The 24,927-nt window shown below is 38.3% G+C and overlaps 1 protein-coding gene across 1 annotated transcript in view; it reads left to right on the top strand.

Moving 5' to 3' along the window:
• LOC145980204 (dipeptidase 1-like) overlaps positions 1-22,510 on the top strand; it is a 186,195-nt gene extending 163,685 nt beyond the window's left edge. The window contains exons 9-12 of the mRNA XM_083113231.1: positions 2,148-2,232; positions 4,090-4,165; positions 6,590-6,728; positions 21,893-22,510. Coding sequence (XP_082969357.1) covers positions 2,148-2,232; positions 4,090-4,165; positions 6,590-6,728; positions 21,893-21,994 — 402 coding nt within the window. The 3' untranslated portion in view covers positions 21,995-22,510. The remainder of the gene's footprint in view (positions 1-2,147; positions 2,233-4,089; positions 4,166-6,589; positions 6,729-21,892) is intronic.
• Positions 22,511-24,927: the final 2,417 nt, after the last annotated feature.

Below are 24,927 nucleotides of genomic sequence, written 5' to 3'. Positions count from 1 at the left end.
TTAAGTTTAGCAAAAATCAGTTTCAATTTACAAAATTTCTACTCGTGGCCCTCCAGTCATCCCTACCAGCTTTACTGGCGAGACGGGAAGGAACTTATTGAATAGTTTAGGCATTTAGTTGGGAGCTTCGGGTAAATTTGGAGTTTGGGTTGGAGGTTCTTGTCACGCGGCGGAACGTAGGGAAGACCCCTCCACTGACGATTACGTTTCAAGAGGAACAGGGTTGCGTGTAGAGCGGGAAAGCGACTAGAGTTAACAGCCTTGGCAGCGGCACGTACGTCTTCACTCACCCCACTAGCTTTCTTCTATACACGGCCATGCTCCAGAGATAATGGGACAGGGTATAGGGGAATACTACTATAGTTTAGCACAGTGGAAGTGATGTAATTGGGAGATGTTTTGTGTGCTGAAGTGCCGCAAATTCTTCTCCTCACTTGAGCATAAACTAGCGAACAAATCTCTTGATGGAACATTGATAGCCACAGCGTAAGAATGAACTTTCTGAAAATAATCTACTTTGTTTGCATATATCTTTAGTTGCTATCCTTTGTCTTCATCCATATTCTGATCTCATCAACCACTTATGAACTATCTCACTGAGATTATCTATTAAAAGTCTATTCAATGTCCGCCCGTAAAAAGAACTCACTTCTTTTTAGGAAAGAAAACAAGTAATTACCTTCAAATGATTTTTACCTTCAAAATAATCACCAGAGGAGGCAATACACTGTGACAGCGTTTGTACAGGTCTTGGAAACACTGTTGACAGTCATTGACAGTAAGTGTTTGCAAAATACGCGTAACATTTAATTTAATGTCCGCGACGTCGTCCAATCTTCGCCCTTTCATAGCCATTTTAAGCTTGGGAAAAGGAAAAAAATCAGCAGGCGATAAGTCCGGAGAATATGGAGGGTGATTAATCATTGTCACTGAATGCTTAGCAAGGTATTGTTGTACAGACATTACGGTACGATGCATTATCGTGTTACAGAAACCGTTGGCCAGAATCACAGAGGTCCTTCCTAACCCGCTTCATCCTGTTTCTGAGTCAACCAAGCACTTTCTTGTAATACCACTGATTGACTATTTGGTTTTCAGGAACACATTCATGCTGGATCAGTCCTTGGTAATAAAAAAAATGCGAACAGCAGCACCTTTGTCTTTGATTTCGACATCCGTGCTTTTTTCTTGACGGGCGAGAACTGTCCTTTCCACTGCGCACTCTGTCTTTTTGTTTCGGGGTCATATTATAAACAACAGGTTTCATCTCCCCCCACGATGTTGTTGTCCTGGTCCGCAGTTGCCACCAAATACTTACAGCATTCTTTCCTTTTTTCTTTTTCTCGTTCTGCCAAAATACGAGGCACAAAGCGAGCATACACTTTCCTCATTTGCAGGTCCTCGGTTAAAATTGAGCTACAGTTTTCTATGCTGATATGAAGCATGTCTGACAGTTGCTGCGTAGTTAAACGTCTATCACCAGTGCACAAACTTTCACCACATTGTCGTTGAAGGGCTTCCTGATCTTGGTTCATCCTCGACACTTTCACGTCCACCTTTGAAAGGATTGTACTACTGTACACTTGGGTTCTTGATAATGCTGCAGCACCATACACTGTCCGTATCATCTGTAACGTTTCCGTAAACGATTTACCCAATGTGTATCAAAACTTTATGTTGTAACGTTGTTCCATCTTGGAGCGCGTATTTTATACACCGCCTGCACACGACCTGTATCTGACGCACGCTTGTCCCAATACCGACTGCCTGTAACAGGTTGAAACATGCACTGACGGGACGTTTTGATATAGCTGTTTGAACTGTTGCCAGAATACGGTATCTTTTTATTTGTTTGGTTCATTTTTGTCAGTTCGGTTTCATCATGCGCGGACCTTGTATATACATGTCCATACACGTACACTTCTGTTCTCTCTCTCCACTTAAAATTAATATTACTGGGAGTGAATATTGAGGGAGGAACAATATGATATTCTACACCCTTGACGTACATCGAGGGCATATAATGTCTTTCCATCCCCCCATCCCCAAGTCATTGCCAAAACCACGAGATATAATGGAGTAAACTATTTTGTATATCTGAAAGTAATGTAAGATTTCAAATGCATTTCTTAAATTTTTCTTTGCAGGCGGAGAATGGAGGTGTAGTGATGGTGGCCTTCTACAATTATTTTCTAAGCTGCAATGAAACAGCTACGATGCAGAATGTTGTAGGTGAGTTACTTGTTATCATTTTCAATTTATACAGGGTGAGTTCCAACATAACAACCGGAAATATTTCGTGAACAACAAAAAATAATGAAGAAACTACTTTCACAGACATGAAGTTAGGGAGAGGGGCTCCTGAAAACCGTTCATAGTTATACATAATAAAAATTACTTATTATACATCTTCCTCTTTCATTCTTTATGTTTTCCTCCGATAGACAGATAACTGAACTCCTGAAGTTCATCTCGGTCGATGTATCTTACGCCCAACTTCACGTTACATTTACTTAGGAAGTGATTGACACAATACCATGTAACAAAGGCAATTCTTAATGTATTTTCTCCTACTTTCAGTTGCGCTAATAATAATAAAGGGGTTTCCATTAAAGAGACGTAATTTTGTGTTGAAAATCATACTTACTTACGTGGTTGAATGTATTGTATCCACTAATCATTAGCATCTATCCTAACCTTATCTCTGTGAAACTACTTTTTGCAATATTTATTGTTGTTCACGAAATATTTCCGGTGGGAAAGCTAGGTGACTCACTCACTCGTATAAGTAAAACTAGTTAGTGAAATATATTCGTTTTGTGGCGAAATAAAATAAACTTTCGGTAATGTATAGGATTAATAAATAATAGAAATGGATGCAAGATACGAGTTTAAACGCAGTTGTGGTAATTTTGAATCAAAATATCTGGTGACCATTTTCACAAAGAAAGTTTAAAATGGCTTGCTTATTAGATGATTCGATTGACTTGGGAGTGTTCACTTTCAAACTGGTTGGTAGCCTTGAAGCTGGGACAGAATTATCTCTGTACTTGATTTTTTTTATTATTTTTGTTATTTTTCTTACCACTTTTGACTAATCGCCATCATGAGGATGACTGATGATATGATGATTTTTTTGAGGGAACATTCACAGGAGTCGTAGCGCCTTACAATAACTATTCTATCTCTATGTTTGTTTATGTTACTATTATTGTATACTGCATGTCTAATAGACCGTCCAGGGATCTCACGTTCAAATCCTAGCCTTGGCATGAATGTTTGTAAAATGTCCATTCATAAATTGTTATCATATCGTCACTCATCCCGATCTTCGCAAATTAGCCAAAAGTGGCAGAAAAAGCGAAGTAAAATAATTCATTTCAATCGATCAATCAATCTAATAGACCGTAGGCGTACTATTCATTCTTCAAACATCGGAAATTGTTAGATTTGCGAGGTGGATAGATTAGCGTCATGTCAAAGTGGAGGTCGTGGGTTAGAATCGCTAACAACCTCCTTTCCTCAATTCATCGTTCATCTACATCGCTGCTACTTTGTACAAAATATGAATAAACAATACAGGATATCCAAAAATAAAAATACATGTTTGTGCTTCGTTGTAAGTTCATCTAACTTTGTTCCAGATTACACTTGGACTTCTAAAATTATTCTGAAACTCGCCAGCAAGATTCATTTGTCATACTTTGCACCGAGTTGGGCTTCCCTTGCTCCTAATTTGGTTTACAAAGCGGAAAAATACCACCGAGATCCAAGAATTCATTTCTAAATTTGCATTTTTTCCACCTCATAAGCCCTGAATAGGAAATCAATGCAGCATTTTTCATCACGGTGCTGTCTTAGGAACTCCATCAATCAATGGAGAATTGGAGCTGCTGATAAAATGAGGCACTTGCTTTCTTAATTTAAACTTCTTTTCGGGAGACAATTGATCGGTGTTGGGTTTTGTTCTCAAAGATATATTTCATTTCGATCCACTATTTCTGCGGATATGCTGATGTAAATGTCCTATGATATTTTCTAAGAGGCCATTCGTCATTCACTTATTTATTTTCTTGTTTTCTCTTTCAGCTCACATCAATCACATTAGAGAGGTGGCGGGGGTGGATCACGTTGGCATCGGAGCCGGATATGATGGGATCAACTTGTAAGTATATTGTTTTAAAACACTTTCTCAAAACGATAATAATAATATTTGTTGTAAGTTCACATTACATAATTATTATTATGTGCAAGGCAGTAATGGTAATGCTGTCGACTTGTAATCAAGGAGTCCCAGGTTCGAAGGCTCGTGGTGGCACAGTCCACAGTGGTTTTGATCTCATTTTAAACTGTAGGTCTAGTCCCGAGTAGCATATCTGTGCGTAAAGTGGACTTATACTCTATCCCAGGAATCTGTGGAGCAAGACAGCGCATAGCGACAGAAAAGAGGGGGGTCAAGTGGGCACGCTGCTGTGAAGGCTGGTATCTGCAGTTGCTTTCTCCCCTCCACGCAATACCGTTTCCTCTCACGTGTTCATTGGTGGAGTCGTCTCGGGTACTACTTGAGCAGTGACTTGTTTTCGTTCGCTTGCTCCAGAGATCGCCGGGACAGAGTATACACTTTTAGTTTTATTTTAATGTTCATATCATCTCTGCTGAGTACCTGACCGTGGCCGTGCGATTTAAGACGTCATGCTTTCAGCTCCGGCTACGGACCTCGCGCAGGTTCGAGTCTTCCGAGGAAAGCGTAACAACATTCCTCCTGAGATTTCGGCCTGCGTATGAGACCGGTGGCCATCCACCGTCGTGCCGTTACGAACGAGTAGCATAAAACCGGCCATGGAAACGTAAATCAACGACTGAGGGTTCGTCGTGCTGACAACACGCCACCCCTTATTGGTTGTATGAACTCCCACCCCTAGTGAGAGTGAGGCCAGCAGTCGTTAGGTGTCGCACTACTGGTCATTTATTTATATTTAGTACATGTGTCAATAGGAAAGTAAAATGTTACGTCTTAGTTTTACTAATTCATTTGTTTTACATTCCACTTCAGTATCAATATCGATTCCAGTGTGCGACCAATCTTTACAATTTAGTGCACAACGATTTTTAAGTGAAGGACACGACGTTGTTTAAGTTGAATATTTATTTTACAATCGCACTCAGTTTATTGATTAAGGTAGCACATACGAAAATGTAATTATTACAGAATAGAATAGAAGCCTCTGTACGAAATGAGCTTAGGTTCACTGTCTAGACAATTATAAACTGAATGCGCTATGCAGCTCAAGAAATACAGGGTACAGAAACAAAATGTATTTTACCGGTGCGTCGAATCGAACCTCGGAAGAACCTTTCATCACTTTGATGGCTCACTGTATTTGTTGTAAAAGTCACAGGTTTGTCGATCCCACCACACACATTGAATATTTTCTTAACTTGAAAAGAAGTGAAGCGTTGCTCTCTTGATATGTAACGCACTAGGTAAAAAAATAAGCAATGGATAATGTACAATTAAGAATTAAAATTGCATGCTATTTGTAGATAATGTTGTCACGAATATTCAGAAAATGTAGTTTCAGATGGAACTAATTATAAGTTAATTAAGTGGTATTCTCTCTATTTATTGAACACACCTTAATCCTCTGAATCTATGATTCTAGAACCATTGTGAAATTCCGTGGTATTGCATTTTGTATGTACGAGGGTCAGTCAAAAAATAAGTTGCACTTACCCATGCCATCTTGTCGGAAACATACATTTTGATGAACGTGGCTGTGAACACTGTTCATGGTTCTCTTGCGCCGTGGCTGTTGGGGATTGGATATAATCAATTTGTACATGTCAGGTCAGTTGGAAGTGGTGTCATAACTGTAAGTACATGCAGTTACTAGTTTTCTGTGCGCAAGAAGGTGTAACCCCACTGAGAATCATCGTCAATTGCATGAAGTGTACAATGATAAATCAATTTCGCACAACGCGATCGTAAAATGGTGTGTGTAGTTTGAGAATGTTCGTACGGACATTGAGAACTACTACCAGGATGAAGGCTGTCAACTGCTAAGACGTGGGACAATGTTGAACATGTAAATGAAATGACTCAGTGTGTAGACCTCACGCCATGCGATTTTCATGTCTTTGGGCCCATGATATAATTCCGTCCAGGAAGTTTAAACTGCAACGAAATAATGGTTATCGAACGTTAGACGGGTGTAGAGAAACTGCTGTCATGCTATGAGAAATATTTGAACAGACTATGTGATAGTTTTGATAATGTCTATTCATGTAAATACAAGAACGGTCCTTCATATTACATGCGCTATTTTTTTCATGCTAGTGCAATAACGATTTGACTCACCCTCGTAATATGTTTGCATTTGCCTATGCATCAAAGAACAGAGAACAATAGTACTTAAACGTGTGCGGAAGATAAAACAGATTGATAAGAACAAAGAAGCATGTATTCATAATGTATTATAATCATTGCATTCAGTCTTGATTTTGTAGTGCAGTTGAAGTTTCAGCTTGCATCCAAAGAAGCCCTTCAGCTATTTAGCAAGACTTATGTGTTTCCCCAATCTCTTTGCAGAACTCCACAAGGACTTGAGGATGTATCGCGGTATCCTTATCTCCTGGCAGAGTTGCTGGGGAGTAGTCGGTGGACGGAGAAGGACATCGAGAAACTCGCTGGTCGAAATCTCATCAGGGTGTTCAGGGACGTTGAAATGGTAAGTAGTGCTGTCTGTTCTCATTGCTTTGCTCCAACAGGCCCTGGAAGTGGACTAAGATTAGGGAATCGCGTTCCTAGATTCCATACTACAAAGATTTTGAAACAATGGCCTCATTGTGTGCAGTGGGCATCAGTGGGAAACTGTAATGCACAATCGTAAACTCTATTAAATGTGCAATTATATCTTATTTCGCTGCATGAGTCTCGCCCATTTTCTTTTACACCCAGCAATTCAAGCCTAGAGTCAAGTGCTTTTGGAAGACAACTTAGATGCATTTTGACTGACGTAGTTGATTTCACTACATTGAGCATCAGTTTACGGAAAAAAATGCCGTTTATTTAAACTGCGGTTATCTTGATAGTAGACTAATATTGCTTGACGTAATTTAACTACTGTAGATATTTGATGTATTTAACCTGACTCTTTCAACCAATAATAAATTTACCAAAGAACAGGGATTTGGATTTTTTTCTTCAAGGGAGCGGGAGAGTTTTAGTGACTTGCAATCCACATTTTTTCTAAATCTAATCTCTCCTTTCTCTATCATGTGTTATATTATGTTTTAGCTGAAACATGTTGTTTCCCTGTCACTGTCGGCTAGTCGCGACGATGAGGATGATTGATAATTACCAGACGAAACTGATGAATGCACAGTCGAAAAGAACACCTATGCCCATGCCGTGACTCCAACCCGGGACTTTTGGTGGTGCAATCGAAAGTCGACCACTTATATCTCGGTCACCGACTTGACAATCACTGTCGCTCTCGCTCTCTCACACATACCGTAGTGGAAACGTTGTCGCCTTGTAATTACTATCTCTCTCGTTCTCCGTTTCGATTTCATTCTTGCCTCTCTTGCTCTCTCAGCTTATTTGATTATTTTCTCTATATACTACTTTTTTCCCCTTCTTTTTCATTATCTCTCTTTCCTGAGCCTCATGTTATTATCTTTCTTTGTCTCATTCCTCTCTCTCTCTCTTCAGTTTCTATTCTTCATTTTCCTTCTCTCTCTTGTTTCCGTTCTTCTGTCTTTCTTTCTATCTCTCTCAAACTCCTTTCCTTGTGTCTATCGAGTTTCTATTATTTTATTTTCCTTTTTCACCCCTCTCTCTCTCTCTCTCTCTCTCTCTCTCTCTCTCTCTCTCTCTCTCTCTCTTCTCTCTTTCCTTTCTTTCAACCTCATTTTGGTTTCTATCCTCTCCCTTTACTTCTCCACCCCTCTGTCTCTCTCGAGCTCCTTTCCTCTTTCCTTTTTTTATACCTCCGTCTAGACTCTACTATTTCCTTTTCTTTCTCCACTTATCTCTAGCTCTCTCTGCCTCTGTATCGAGCTTAATTTATTTCTGTTCTTTCTTCTGTCTGTCTGTCTCTCTGTCTGTCTCTCTCTCTCTCTCTCTCTCTATCCCCCTCTATCTATCCATGTTTCTTTCATTTCTCTATTTCTCTCTCTTTCTCTTTTATTTCTTTACTTTCTATCTGTTTTAAAATATTTCTATTTTACAATGATCTGTAAATATGACGTTACACCAATGTTCACGACGGAAGTTTTTAATATTGAGACCGCTCCTGTAGAGAATGATCTGCGTCCGCCCATGATCTCTCACCATCACGGTTAACCTAAGAGGTAGAAATCGACGTAAAATGAGCAAAACGCAAACAGAAATTATATTGAAATTGCACGATTACATTTTTTGTTCTACTTTCGATTCTGCAGAAAATATATTTAGAAAATAATTCCCCTGTTTTCGTTGGAACAGCAAGTCTTCCGCACGGTAGGAGACTGCGGTGATCTGTCTTCGACTGATTATGCTATTGCTGTCCAGCCTTAAGGAAATCGGAAACACTTACCCCAGATTTAGATTTGCGTGCTGCACGCTAGCTTCGATTTCAGTAGTAGTAAAATTAATTGGAATATATTTCCACTTTCTTTTTTGCTTCATGGTTTATTGATTGAATTTTATGATTTCTGGAAAAGTTGATAAAATGGAAACTAAAAGTTGTGCAGTACATTGAAATCTCCGTAGATACGACAATTTTCAAATCGCTCAAGACAATAACGAACTTAAAAAAAAAAATACTACCGCAACCTAATATCACTGATATACACGTATTTATATATATATACCCACATTTATTGTTAAGATCCTGTCGTCATACGCACTAAAATTTGAGATTTAGGTCCGCCGGCCTCCGTGATGGACTGGTTAGCACACCGTGCTACGACGCCAGGCGTTCCAGTTTAAAATCTCGTGCAGGGAATGGGTGTTCTTTGTTAGTTTCCCTTCATCAATTTCATCATATGATCACTCATCCTCATCTTCGCGATTATCAATAAGTGGCAGAAAGGCTAAGTAATATAAACCAAATCGGTAAATTGAGTTGCAGGTTCAGGAAAGAATAATGTACACTTTAAAAACAAACTTTAAAATGTTCCATAAATACTTTATTAAGTTATTATACTAATACTAATACAGGAATTATAAACAATGGCATACTTGCACACGTGGTACACATAGCATTATTTTAGTAATTTCCATATCTACGATGTGTGGTATTAGATAATTTTCTTGTATTTATCCACTTCCTGGAATGATTGATTTACTTTTCTAGCATTTCTGGCTTATCTCCAATCTTCTTTGTATGACTAATGACTTCTGAAATCATCATGTAACAGTGGATTATAATAGTCTCCTTTGAAAGAAGGATGCCGTTAGATGGAATAGATATGTCGTGTACTTACTTGTGTCACGTGTAATATGCAACAACTATTTTTGGCAATTTAACGTGCATGCTGAGGACTTCTGGGCTGGAAGAACATATAATGATGCCACTTTAGAACTAGTGAAATACGTTATATTCTGGTAGAAAAATTATGCTGAATTCGCATTGCCAGGCACCCTATATATTCCAAAATTTGTTGTTATGTCGTTTGAAAGTTTGTTAGTATTTGTATTGTGTTTGCTTTTCGTCGCTTATCTGCCACTTTTGGTAAATCGCGACGATGGGGATGAGTGATAATCAGGTGAAATTGACACTGAAAGAACACCCATGCGTAGTTCGGTGTTCCAACTGGGGAAAATTCGTTGGTGAGATCAAAAGTCGTTCACTTAAGGCGCCCAGCCCGACCCTGTGGCCAAGTGGTTATGCCAAGGGTCCAGGGTTCGAATCCCGGTCGGGCTTGGTTGTTTGTGAATGTCCATTCATCAATTTCATCATTTCATCACTCATCCCCATCTTCGCAAATTAGCCAAGAGGCACAAAACGCGAAGTAAAATAAAACTAAATCAAATCAAATCAAAACTTAAGGCGCCCGGACATCATGACAACTTGCGAAAGTTCATATTATATATTATTTTCACATAATGTAAAAACTAAAAACTTTAACACTGGTTTGGTGTTAGAGTAAAAAGGTTGCTTTTTTCGTTCTAATTCAGGACGTACTCTTTATTGGCAAAGGATTAATATGACAACCAAATTAATAACCAAACTGTCAACCAAAATTTTCAAAGGTATTACAAGTGAACAACAACAAAAAAGCAATAATAATAATAATAATAATTTCTTTATTTGGCAGGCAAGGTTCACCACATAAATTTTGTCATGAGCTACATAACAAAATATAAGTACATATCATGTAAAAATAGAGGATCCCACTTTAAACTGTAAGTCAAGTCCCGATTAGCCTTTCTGTGCATAGAGTGAACTTAAAACAAAAATTCAATCAATCAATACATGAATACAGATAATCGAGATAGAAAGAATGATTAAAACGAAAGAGAAATAAAGAATTTCACATATACCTGCAATTAAAAATATAGTCATTATAGTAATTGTAGTCGTGAAATAATACGAACGTGAAAGAATAAAAAATGAAAAAAATAGCAGAAATGTAGAAAAATATGACTACAGAAAAACTGAGGAGAAAACATACAAATGTGAAGGTTAACATAAGGTTGCCTTTGAAGTAAATATAAACGCCACAGTATTTCATCAATGTAAGGGCTGTTGGTGAGGGAAACGATTTCCAATTGCATACACAAAGAAAGACCTACGTAGATAGAAGTTTGGAACTCTCCAATTAGTAGTTTGTAAGTATTCGCAGATGAAAATAAATATATGCTTTCTTAATATTCAAATTGCCTAGGGTTTGAGACAATTGACATGCAATGTATTAAGATCCAAAAATCAAAACTTTATGTTGTAAATGCAAATGTTTCATCAAATTATTAAAGAGTTCTAGCCCTTTTGAGTTAATTGCTGTCAAATGATTGTTGAAGTTTGTTTCAAATCCAATTTATGCTCAGAAAATCGGGATTGAACCCACAGTTTAAAATGAAATCCAAATCAATACATTTCTCTACTGCAGACCTCTTAATTACAGGCGAAAGCGTTATCTGCATAGCCTACCTGAACGTCAAGTGAATCATAATCGTCAAATTGATACTACAGTGCGTTCATTTTGGCTTTGGTCCAAAGTTGGCGCTTGACATGGCGCAGATGCCGGCATTTTCGTTCCGTAACGTCTCACTTATTTATGCACATATCTTTAGCATGTAGAGAATTATATTTATATTGCATAAAGAGTACTAACCCGTGTTATAAGAGTTGTTCAAAGTTGTTCACGCGCTATTTCAGCACAGAGCCAAAACAAACGCACTGTATTTGAAGACTAATAAATTATTGTGTCCAAAAACATTTGAATGTAAATAGATATTATACTTGGCTTAGCTGATAACATGGAATTTTCCTCTTTAAAGACCAAATATGATAATTGCTTGCCTTTTATGAATGTTTTACCATACTGTTTGAAGTAGACATTATCTATTGGCCGTGCTCTAACTATACTTATCCTAGCACTAGGTTTCGAGAGAGAACTTCTTCTTCGTCTCCAGGTGAACAAATTTCTACCTCAAAGCCAACTAACTACTCCACTATGCCCTGGTTGATTAAAGAACCGGATTTGAAGTAAAATAACAGGTCTATGGCAAGTTTTAACGTCACTTCGGGTAAAAAGAATTTTTTCATCTAAAGACGGTAGAATATGTGCTCTCTAGGAACGTAGTGTTAAAAACTATACTTAATGCACTTAACAATGGATAATGTCCAATTAACATTGTATGCTAATGTCACTAACATTCAGTGAAATCGGTTACTTCTTAACTTTACAAAAAACAGTTTAACTTTGCATTAGGTTCACTTCAAACTTTCATTGTGTTACAAATTTAATAAATAAAAGATGTTTCAGTACAACACTTGCGACAAACAGAAGCGAATTGTTCACTATTATAATCAGGTGTGCACATGAACCATTTAGAATGCTCAATATTTAGCTAGTTTGAAGCCATAAAAAGTTCTTTAGCAATTTGTTAGAAGCGAGCATATATTAACACTTCAGTCAAAAGCAAAATTGTAAGGATCTAACAAAAATATGTAATAAAGGTACAGTTAAATGTATTATAATTATGAATACTACATGAAAAATATTAATCTGCGGTTAACACTTCTGGAAATAATCGGGTGGACCACTGCCAGCAAATATATGCGTCCTCTGTTGTACTTTTTGTTCATTATTCACCAAGAGTTCGTGGTCTTCGTCTTCTAGTACATTACCTATAACTAAAGCACGCGTAGTTCCCATATCAAATGTTGATAAACATGCAAAGTTTAATATAAGAGTGTTGTAAAAATATACTAAATATACATATCATGCCAATTAAACCCAAAATGGAGTGAAAGCACTTTCTAGCAATTAAAATATTTATTTCTAATACATATACGTATTATATTAAACAGTTATGTCTCTGCATTTGTTATTATTGTCAACTCTCTTCACTAGATTTTATTCTGAATACGTTCCCTTTGTAGTAGATGGAACCAACGGCCTAAATGTACAAAAACAGAGAATATGGATTCTAGGTTACAAGTACAGTCACCTGCAATAAAAATTAGACACACTACAGGCCATTCGGTTTAGCTTGAGCTGCGCAGAAGCCTGCCGTCAGAGCGACGATGCGACAGTTCCACTGAGAGGAGAGTTGCTAACTGCCTTAACAATCACCTATATCCATAATCTGACTTCGGAGCTTATTGGTAGGTGTGTTCAGTACTTACTGAATATATATATATATATTTAAAAAAGTGAAAATTTAAGAAGGTGATAGTTCAAGGAAAATAATGACAGATGATTCTCTTTGTCGGTGAAAACCCTCCCCCCTTGATTAAGCCCCTCGGCGAAAGAGGCATCCTCCCTCTCCTCCGCTTCCCCTCGGGGGGGGGGGTGTAGATCGTGTTACCACGAGTACAGCGCTGTACCACGAGTAAGGTGATTGTTGACCTGTGTTTTATTGAACGGAAGCTGAGGTGACAACTGGAATGAATATTGGATAAAGCAAAGTGATTCATAGTCAGAGTAGAGAATTTATCTTAACATGCATAAGTTTATAAAGAAAGAAGCTGACAGTGGTCTTGCGTGGAACTTGAAACAAGTACAAAAGCGTGATATGTCAGTAAATACTTTGGAACGAAAATGATCGCTACAGAGTAACTGGGAAGGAATTAGTAGCGCCTAACAAACCACGCAGAAGAAAAAAAAAAGTAAAAGTGATGCGGACTAATTTGATTAGTGACTAGTAGAACAATTGACGAATTTCACGACCATGAAGGACAGCGTGCTACTTTAGATTCGTAAGTATTTTTTTTAATGACACAACAGCGTATAACCTTTGCCAGTTTTTATATCTAGTAGAATTGTAACTTCTGCGTATTGCAACACTGCATGCAAGAGCTCAGGCTAAACCGAATGCGCTGTACGTGTGTTGCCTAACTTTACGGGGATAGGTGGATTTGAATATCAATAATATTAATATCAAATGCCAACTTCTAACACCTCTGTAGATTCAAATATTGAACATCGAAATAAAATCCTCGATGAACACGTAATTGATTTCATTTTACAGATAACTCTTAATACTGAATATAAGTTCAGCATCAAATCCAAAGGCAAATCGTAATTCAGAATCTCAAAGTTTGAATTTTATTGACCACTAATCCTTAATCAAAGGATTGCAACTGGATCCCAGAGAATGAAGATAAGAAAAAGGAGAAAAGAATGAAGTTGAATGTGGAGGAAAAGGAAGAGGGTATCACTTCTTTAAAGAGGGAGATTACAAAGGAAGATATCGGGAACTACACAGAAGGGTGAAAGTACTGAGGATAGGAAAGAACAGATGGACAGAATTGATAGAGAAAGCGGGGAAATAGGGGATTAGACTCGGAGAAAGTCGTAAAAAGTGTATGGTGTAAAATGGTAAGGGGAAGGGGGAAACTGTTTGAAACGGACGAACCTTTGTTGGAAAGAATAATGGAGCTGGCCGCGATTTCAACTTGAAAAAAGTCCAACGTTGTGTGTAAATTTTTAATTAATTCTTATCTATTTCGGTTTAAAAGACGAATATTCATGCCGATTTTGTGTATGTATCCACCTTTCAAATTCACCCTCCCCCACTATCTATATTTCTGTGTGTATGTTTGTGTTTGGCTAGCTGAGTGGTTAGCACTTTGCGCTACGACGCCAGGGGTTCCGGGTTCGAATCCTGTTTGTGACTGTCCATTCGGCAATTTCGTCATATCATCACTCATCCCCATCTTCGCAAATTAGCCAAAAGTGGCACAAAAATCTATGTAAAATAAAACAAATGAACGTATGATAAATTTTTGTGTGGCACGATCGGCACGAACAATACTTTTTATACGTAAATATACATAAAATGTGTCCTTTTACGTGAATTTGGGGGAGAAGGCAGAAAGTGCCTTGCCACCACAAAATTTATGGTATCACTGGCGTTTCTGTATTGTAATGAACTTATTTATAGTGAATGGAGTAATTATAACAAGAAAGTGTCCGTTACTGTACACACACACAGACACACACGTAAGTGAGTACATTTCTACATTTATTTCCGGTAATAGCAGTTTGGCAATTAATAATTTCCTGATTTGTTCTCGTTGTTCCCAAAACTGTATTTTCGAAGGAAAGGCAATTATATTTACCACCTCATGCAAGAAACCATAAGGATTAATGTGAAACAAAATAACACGTCCTTATTTCTTTAATGTAAAACATTGTTTGTCAAGATTAGAGACCACTGACCAGACGATATATTCATAATTGAGTCAGGCTTCGATGTTGATCAGTTGCCTTTCATGACGTCTGTCTTTAAGTTTTTATCGCATTTGTCGAAGACAAATATGAAATGTCGCTGCAGGATTTTGTGTCAATAAACTTTATTGAAAAATTTGGAACCTGTCTTCCTTGTGCAGTGGTTGTCGTGGTGTGTTAGGGTTCGACTGATTAAATTTGTGCTTTAATTCAACGTTACGCGCAGAAAGGCTAATCGGAACAGGACCTATTGTCCAAAGCAGGATCTGAACCACTATGGCCTCCATCGGATATCGAACCAGGGATCCTCGATTAAAAGGCAATGACTTTACTACTAGGCCATCGGGACGCCCGTTAAGGTTAGAGGTCTTGTTAAGGCATCAACCTTTATTCGTGTTTTATTTTCATATATTTAATCATATAACTTCATATCATTCACATCGCAGAAATTAACCTGGTTTAGCAAATTCAAGTGGGAAGTTCCCTAGAGGTGGAGGATAAAGTTGCGTACGAGGATTGGACACTTGAAAAGGGAGAGGTAATTGCATGTTGCTACGGAAGATCCTTAGCTGCCAAGACTGTAGAGACTTTATTCTCGCAGAAACATCCATATTCTTCAATCTCATAGTCATACACCATCACTTCTCTGAACCCAATCAAGATTTCAGAGTTACAATTCGCGCCAATGCGTTCAAGTGCTGATTCCAGATAGCGGTCATCCTTCACCGCACAAAGAAAGTTATTGAAGATGTATGTGTGTAATATAAACCATGCACCTAAACAAATCTCCAAATTTATCAGAGCTTTCCACATGTCTTCCGATTTCACGCCTTCCATTTCTAGCATTCCTGAACCACCTCGTAAACCCTATCATACACTTCCTACACAGTGAAATATTAATCATGTACGGTTGAAGGATATTTCCTGTATTCTTCATATTTCATCTAAAGAGAATATATGAATCATGTGCAGCAAATCAGTTCTTTCAATGTTAAACTGTTGAATTCCTACGATTTTACGCTGGCGGATAATTCTACCAAACATACATTTTGCATTTGATACACCTCTTATTCTGAAAAAAAAAAAAAAAAAAAACATTTTGGACATATCTGAGTTCCAACATTTTTCCGCTAGTAATTTTACTTTAATTTTCCCTTCTTTGCAACATGTGCAAATGGTAAGAAGGTATCTAGTAATACGCAAACCTCCTCTGCATATGACTTCAAAAGATGTTACATTAGAGACTCGTATAAAGCAAAACAAAATCCCCGTAAGAATAAATTTCTCTGGAATATTAGTTAAATAAACTTTCTCGGAGAGATCTCTCATTTTTGCCTTTTGCGTAAAACACAGCTCTTAAAGGATTAATAACACAGGCCTGCGAAATGGAAGTTGTTGAAAAATACAAGAGACGTGTACGCTGAGTATTATGTTATTGGGTGTGCTGATTTCGAAAATGACCTCCATTTTTTTCCATCACGTCAGGATTTTTTGTACAATCGATATCGATATTTTTGCTAAAATCCTATTTAAAAAGGAATTTTCGCGAACAATTTTGCATGCACTATCTGGCAACAGTGGTTTTGATCCATTTAAATCTATGTAAAATTGATGCTTGGTGATGCAAATTGATTTATTAGCAATTGATTTTATTTTGTATAGGTTTAAATGGAAGAAAACCACTGTTGCCAGATCGCACGAGCCACCTCTGGTCGAGAGAAAAACACAAAGTTCTCTTTCGTTTACACTTTTAACATCCCATTATGGTGAAGTTTCTAGAAAAAAAGCACCAACGTATTATGTTCATTTGTGTTTATTAAGGTAACGTACATAAAATAGACGATTGACCAAGAGCAGCAATGTATGTGTACATGAACGTTTGACACAAATTGTAAACTGAACACACAACAAAACCAAACACAAACAAAGTTTATATTTACGTACGTAAATACGTACGTGCCTTTGATACTTCTTTTTGACGTTATTTTTTTATGTGCAATCTCAGGCCTCTCTCGTGTTAACATCCAACAGTAGTCGGCGAGCATGTTCTTGTCCCATCGTCCTTGATATTTGCGCTCCATATCTTTAGGTGGAACCTTTCACCCTGTTCTTCGCTGACTGCTCCTAAATTTTCGGGGAAATAGTCCACATGTGAGTGAAGGAAATGTAGTTTGACACTCATGGAGCAACCCAACGCTTGAAATTTGTCCAGCATATTCATAACAATTGCTTTATAGTCAGGATCCTTGTAATTTCCCAGAAATTTACTGACCACATCTTTGAAGGCAACCCAAGCTTCTTTCTCCGTTGTTGTCATGCTAGTCTCAAAGTCTTTATCCTTCATGAGCTTGCGGATATCTGGACCAACAAAGACTCCCTCTGTCAACTTGGTTGCGGATAAACCTGGAAATTTTTTGCACAGGTATTTGAAACAATCGCCATCTTTTGGAATAGCCTTGACAAATTGCTTCATTACACCTAATTTGATATGCAACGGGGGTAACAATACTTTTTTGGGTCAACTAAGCTGTTCCGAATCACATTCTTGGTGCCTGGTTCAAGATTTTGTCTTTTAGCTATTCTTTCTTGACCCAATGTTGAGTCTTTGCACGGCTGTCCCACTCACAAATGAAACATGGGAACTTTGTATATTCGTCTTGTTGACCAAGAAGCATGGAGATAACTTTCAAATCACCGCAAATGGTCCAACCGTGGTCGGCATATTTTATTTTGTTGAGGACGAGAGCCAGGTTTTCATAGCGTTCTTGTAAATGTACCAAGAGTGCAACTGGTACAGATGCATACTGGCTTCCGTGATGAAGAAGGACAGCTTTCAGGCTCCTTGTCATTGAATCTATAAACAGCCTCCATTCATCTTTTTCGTAGGTGATATTAAATTTGCTCATCAATCCGGGAACATCAGAACAATAGACCAGGTTCTCCGCTCTCTCAAAGTACTGAACAAAGTCCTTTTCTCGATTCCTGTGCCAATAAAACGTGGTTCGTTTGGCCAATAAATGTTTTTTCTTTCAATCCGGAGCCCAACAATTCAGCTGCCTCTTTCGAAAGGCCCAGATCTCTAGTCAGATCATTAAGTTCAACCTGAGAGAAGGGCTGAGGTGAATCGTCTCCAGAGGGCTTATATTCGGTATCGGAGCCTTGACCGTCTGGATGTTCCGAATCTGGAGACTCTGAAGAAATGACTGGTAATTTAGTTGGAGGCAAAGGCACTGGCACATCAGGTACATGAGGAACGGGGCGTATGGCCGATATAATGTTCTCAGGATAAGAGATTAGCTTGTGATTTTTTTTACCCACGGACATGGCAGGCACAAAAGTAACAATCATCACAGTGGTTTCTCGGCTCCCTCCATGTCATAGGAATTCCAAAGCGTAAAGCAGTCTTCTTTCCGTTGAGCCATAAGCGTAGATCATTGAGACACTGCACAAGCACTTTATGAAGAGCCCACGATTTGTCCTGGTCTCAGAGTTTCATGCCAAAATACGCAAGATAAAGTTTTCTTACATAGTTTGTAATGGTCAGGCACGGAGGAAAGCTATTCCACGCCGAAACAACATATTTATTGTAAATGTTCATACAAATCCATGTACAATTAAATTTTTCAAGAAAACGTGACGTGATAGACAGTTTTCTTTATTTTTTTTTAACTCAGCACGACAAAATACATAAAGTTCACCTATCACTTCCCTTGTATTTTTTTCATCGCAGGCCTGTGTAATCCATTTGAAGAGTTGATCAACTTTATATGACCATTATATTTTCTGTAGATATATCTATACCTACGGTTTGTATATTTTTTTGCAATGTATCGCCCAACTGTCTCATTCTCACATTGTTAAACAATAGATGCTAACCCCAAGGCTCGACCAAACGTCCCCCAGTTAGCATTTTCCAGTTCAAGTTCTGCATGCAAAGCTTTAAAACGGAGACAATATTACTACTAATAGTTTACAATGTAGATTCATCCAGTCAAAACTACATTTTTACTAAATCTATGTAGTGTATTGTTTGAAATATTTAGTTTCCTTATCTGCCACTTCGGTCTAATGGAGTCGCTGTTCATGGGTGACGATAAGATTAAATTGATGACAAGACAAGCACAAATAATAGCATGCCCAGGTAGACATACATTCGATTTTGAAACAGTCCTGTCTCAGGCAATATTATGTGTTATGTTTATTCCCGTAAACATTTGTGGAAACTGATAGCAAATATGATGACTCACCGATGATTTTAATCTATGGAAAACAAGCTGAAACGTACAAAAATAATCATTTATGACCGCAGCTAGAAAACATTAGTAGGTGAACAGGAATTTACCCACAAAGAGAAATGCTTAAGTTCGGCCCCCATTCTCTTGTATTATTCCGGTCCTCTGGATTACTACCCTTGTATTATCCTTTCAATCTCTCCTTCCACCTCACCCTGGGTGCCAAGCGAGCAGATTATATCTGCGCCGGAATTACGAAAGGGGGGTTTCACATAACATTTATATTTTTTAGTCCCTGATTCGTTACTCTTGTACAGCAAGTGATTAAATATTTGGTTTTAAAATGGACAGTACTGTAGTTCGTAGAGTTAATCCAGCAAATCATATCATTTCTAGTAGGATTATATTGGTTTATTATACGTTGTTATATACAGGGTGGCTCAATAAGTCACTTAACACCCTCAGTACAAAGCCACTGCGGCATGGAATTTGAAATTGGCGATGACCAATCATTGCCTGCCCAAGGGGGAACCACATTGACGCCACCCACACGTTCGGCGGCCATCTTGATGTACGCCATCTTGAATTCAACTTCAGAATTTTAAATGGGAAGGGGGTCGTGCGACATATCAAAATGGACTAGAATTTCAGTAGAAATGCAATGGTGAAGGGTTTTTCGACGTATCTTTAACTAGTAAAAAGTTATGACTGAATTCTTGTACCAATTTGCTCCTTTTCGAGGTGTTAGAAAAATGCCTTAAAATTCGTTTAGCGCATTGGTAATGCATCGAGATCAAAGTGACGTCTAGGGAGAGACGTTCGCATGCCATTGCACATTATTTTAATCGGATACATCCATGAAGAGCTGCTCATTATGAATGGTTGTCGCGAACAATTACCAGTGTGACGCTTCCATTGAATTAAAAGTCCTTCACAGTGACAAGGCTAATGTTTATGTTCAGAAGGAAGTTTATAAACAGAATATTCGATGCTTTTTATCTGATAACCCATTTTTGACAGATCAAAGCTGAATGGTTAGTGTTGGTAAGTTAATGGTGTGACGTGCTGTGTGGAATACGATTGGTTAGTCAATTTTCCATCAACGGAACCTTAAATGCTTAGGGCTACTTGGATTTGTTAAATAAACAGTTTTTTTCATCCTTGCTTATGGAAGAAGGCACTTTTTACAGAGTTTTTTCAATAGGGAAGAACACCAGAACACTTATGAGAATGTTATGAACCAGTTTTTGTCCAAAGTTAGTTATCAGATGACAAGGGTCACATATTCTGTTTATGAACTTCCTTCTGAACATAAACATTAGCCTTGTCACTGTGAAGGACTTTTAATTCAATGGAAGCGTCACACTGTAAATTGTTCGCGACAACCATTCATAATAAGCAGCTCTTCATGGATGTATCCGATTAAAATAATGTGCAATGGCATGCGAACGTCTCTCCCTAGACGTCACTTTGATCTCGATGCATTACCGATGCGCTAAACAAATTTTAAGGCATTTTTCTAACACCTCGAAAAGGAGCAAATTGGTACAAGAATTGAGTCATAACTTTTTACTAGTTAAAGATACGTCGAAAAAACCTTTACCATTGCATTTCTCGTGAAATTCTAGCCCATTTTGATATGTCGCACGACCCCCTTCCCATTTAAAATTCTGAAGTTGAATTCAAGATGGCGTACATCAAGATGGCCGCCGACCCTGCGGGTGTCGTCAATGTGGTTCCCCCTTGGCCTGATAAAGATTGGTCATCACCATTTCCATGTTGCGCGCTGCAGTGGCCTTGTACCTGGGGTGTTAAGTGACTTATTGAGCCACCCTGTATATACACATTTTTTCATAGCGTTTCGTGTGTCTTGCATATACCAAATTAACAACACTCTAAATCAACATAATTGCGCACCTATGGCTTACACCATCGGCACTTCCATTACCACAGAGTTAGCAAAACTATCTCTGCGGCCTTACCCTCAGCTTAAATGATATTCCGTTCATTACAAATGCGTTTCCCTACGCCTTCACTCTTTCTTTTGGGCATCAATTATTCAATACGGAAATATCCAAATATTCAAAGCTTTTTCTAAAGTGGACTTGGGACAGTAACAGGGGTTGGCTTACACCAAATGCTACATTATTATATTAAGTCTATCCACCAAAAGTGGACTAAACTCGAGGAGACGTTCCTCGTCGTCGAATCGATGGGGAAATACTGTTTTCTTATTAAGACCAACTGGTCTGTGGACGTTGAGCCCGTAGCGTTGGAAAATCCCACTGCAACGGTCTTTTGAAAGACAGCTAGCTCCCCCAACCGGGGAGATAAAAAACAGGGGAATCTAATATCCAGTAAAGCACAATCCAATAAGCACATACACATACATCCAGTAATAACATAAAAATACACTCATAGAAACATATTACTTAACCCTGCACCTTGTAGCTGGCCAGCAATTAATTAATACAATAACACAAACCCAGTAATGGTCAATCCGACCATTACATGTTGTGGCCATTATTGATCTCCTTCATATCTGATTATGCCACAGACTTCACTTGCTTCATTTTAGTCATATTTCTCTTGCCAAGATAACTTAAAACAACCTCAAGCTTCATATTGGCATAGTTATCTCATGCTTCAAGCACTAAATATCTTCCGAACTTTTTGACAGCATTTTTGGTACATCCTGTATGTATAGAAGTTGGTATAATTTGCACACAAGCAGATCCTGAACTGATTGTATCCTCTCTGTATCTTTGCAGGTGAAAGACGAGTGGACAAGCTCCGAAGTTCCAACCTTGGAGGACATCATCCCTCCGCAGGACATGTACGGGAAGACCTACTGCAGGTATCCAGTCACGTGATACGAATCACAGGACCGCGGGATTCAAATTTTCTAAAGTTCAACTCACTGCCATTGCGTAAGGGAGAAGTTACGAATTATTTCCATGACTTCAGCAGTGAAAACAAAGGCAGGCGGAAGTGCGTAAAACAGCCAACGATAGAGTCCGGTCATGCGTACTATAATTTATACTCATGGGTGCCGAGGGAGGTTGTTTTCAAGAGAAATAATATACGCATAGCTTCCTCAAGGACAAATCTAGAAGTGCGTAACAGTTCGGAGTTATAATGTCAACTAGCATTCTTTTTTATTAACATAAAGAATAACAGGTTCTAAAATGGACAATATGTAATTTATAGTAATATTCTACCCAACGATCTGCACAGAAGTGGAGGAAAATAAATAAGGTGCCTGAATGTAACGAGCAGACATGATGTAAATTGATAAGGAAGTGATAACAAGTGTTGAAGAGAAGGTTAATATCATATTATTGCGGTATTGTCTGCACTACAACAATCACCAAATTTTTCTCTATATTTGTTGGACAGTTTTATAATAGTGCTATTATTGTTATAGCAATTATCACAATAATATGTATGTGTAATTTGTTGGATTAATAAATTATTATCATATCTAACACGGAGCTTTGTCTACTTTCTTTGATTCATTGTTCGATTCTTGCTCGTTCTGAAATTTTTTTGTCGTTCTGATTCTTTGAAACACATTTGTAAATCCTGAAAAAGTGTGTATACCTATGTTCATGTTCACTCATGGACATCTCGTGGTTACAATCCTATCGACTTAATGGCATCGTTACAACCGTTAAGTGTCCATGACTGCACTTCACAACAAGCCCCGTCTATTTCGCTGCACATTTTGACTTTCCTTGCACTGAAGCATGTAATTGGTTACAAAGTGCAACACTGACTCGTCTACTTCGTTCATTTGGTGTTAGGTAGTGTGTTTGGTGTCTGCACTGTTTGTACTGCATTCTGGAGCGGTGTAGTGTGTGGTGTATTATTACGTGGTGCATGCTAACTAATCAAATGAACGTTTATAACAGCACACAGTTATTTGTTGAATCTTCTGAACTTGAACACGGTTATCCGTATTTTTGGTTAATGGCCATTTCCGTGCACCAGCCTGACACCGGATACACCTTCACTACACCTAGTGTCAAAACGTGCAACGAACTACGTAGACGGGGCTATAATGTATGTGTGTTTGTATGTTGAGCATGTGCATACACACACAAATTTTATATTTATGCTTTTATATACAGGGTCATTGTGGATGTAGCTGGAGGGACACGGATTGACGTGTTCCCTCCCAAATTGAATGATTAAGTATTTTGAAAAGTATTGGTAGCATTATACTGTATCACAACGAACAACAAATGTTCGAGTAATCCTTTACCACAGAGTAAAAGAATAAATCAAAGCTTGACTCATGTACATTAATTTGCACTAGAGTTACTAGACACTTCAAAAACTCGACTCCGGAAATTTAATTCAAATCGTCTTGGCTACAAGGGAATTATGTACGAGCAAGTAAGTGGTGGATATATATATATGACATGTGCCTCCGAGGGAATGAATCCTCAATATTATATTTTTCTTTTTCTAATCATTGTTAATACAAATAACGTAGAATTATTTATATTTCACAAAACTTTAGAAATTACATCTCCGTATAATCGAAGGGTCCTGGGTTAGTACCCCGGTGTAGGTGCAGTGATTTGGATAACTCTTTGAACGTCCAGTCCATATTAATTTATCTAACTACAAAATAGCACCTAAAATTAACCCTGATAATTATCCTGAGGCGAATAATGTATGCTTACAGTATATTCTGTGACTTTCGCAGAAAAAAATCTGGTTCCGCCTATATACAGGGTGTCCACCAAATGTGCATAATCAAAATTAGGTACTAAGATCTGCGTTCAAACGTACGTTGACAGAGCAGTATAAATAAATACAGGCTTATAGGGCAGAGGTTACGTAAAACAATGTAAGCCTTTATGAACAGCCGTAACGACTCCAGAATTTGCAATGGAGAGCTCATGGTTGTAGCTTGTGTAGGGGAGGAGGTGCAAGAAAAAGGGACAGAGGTGTAAGGGTAAACTTAGAACCAAACTGGTCCTTTGTTCAAAATTTGAGCGGAATGTCAAGAAAGTTTTAGGAGGCGTTAATGGAATGAATTGGATCTGGATATATCATTGACAAAAGCAAGAGGGATATCCCATATGGGATCACAGATATTGTGCGCATGATGTATATGCAAAGAGGAGAGAAGGTGGTGAATTTTGATTGATTTATTTGCTTTATTTTATTTCGCGTTTTGTGCCATTTTTAGCTAATTTGCGGGGCCTCCCCGATGGCGCAGTGGTAGCGTCATTGCCTTGTAATCAAGGGGTCCCGGGTTCGATACCCGGTGGAGGCACAAGTGGTTCGGATCCCACTTTAAACTGTAGGTCCAGTCCGGATTAGCCTTACTGCGCATAAAGTGGACTTAAAACACCAAATCAAATCAAAGCTAATTTGCGAAAATGGGGATGAGTGATGACATGATGAAATTCATGAATGGACACTCACAAACATCCATGCCAAGGCCGGGATTAGAAGCCGGGACCGTTGGCGTCGTATTGGGATGCGCTAACCACTCCGCCGTGGGATCCGGTGAATTTAGATTGGATTGGAAAATGGGCACCTTTAAAAGAGTTTCGTTATCATTCTTTTCCGTTCATTTTCTCACACATCAACACAAAAGTGTGAACAGAAAATAATAAATTTTCACTAGCGTGGTCTAGGTGTCTTCCGAGGACAATTAACAACGGTTTCAATTCTTGGTTAGGCATTGTCACAATTCGAAAAATGTGCAAAGTTAACAGAACCACATTGGACACTCCTGGATTACTTCCCGTTTGGCCATGTTCGTCCTTGTTTCGATGAATCG

Source organism: Lepisma saccharinum, chromosome 27 (assembly GCF_977018435.1).
Source record: "Lepisma saccharinum chromosome 27, izLepSacc3.1, whole genome shotgun sequence".
NCBI classification, from domain to species: Eukaryota; Metazoa; Arthropoda; class Insecta; order Zygentoma; family Lepismatidae; genus Lepisma; species Lepisma saccharinum.
This window is presented reverse-complemented; position numbering and strand designations above follow the sequence as displayed.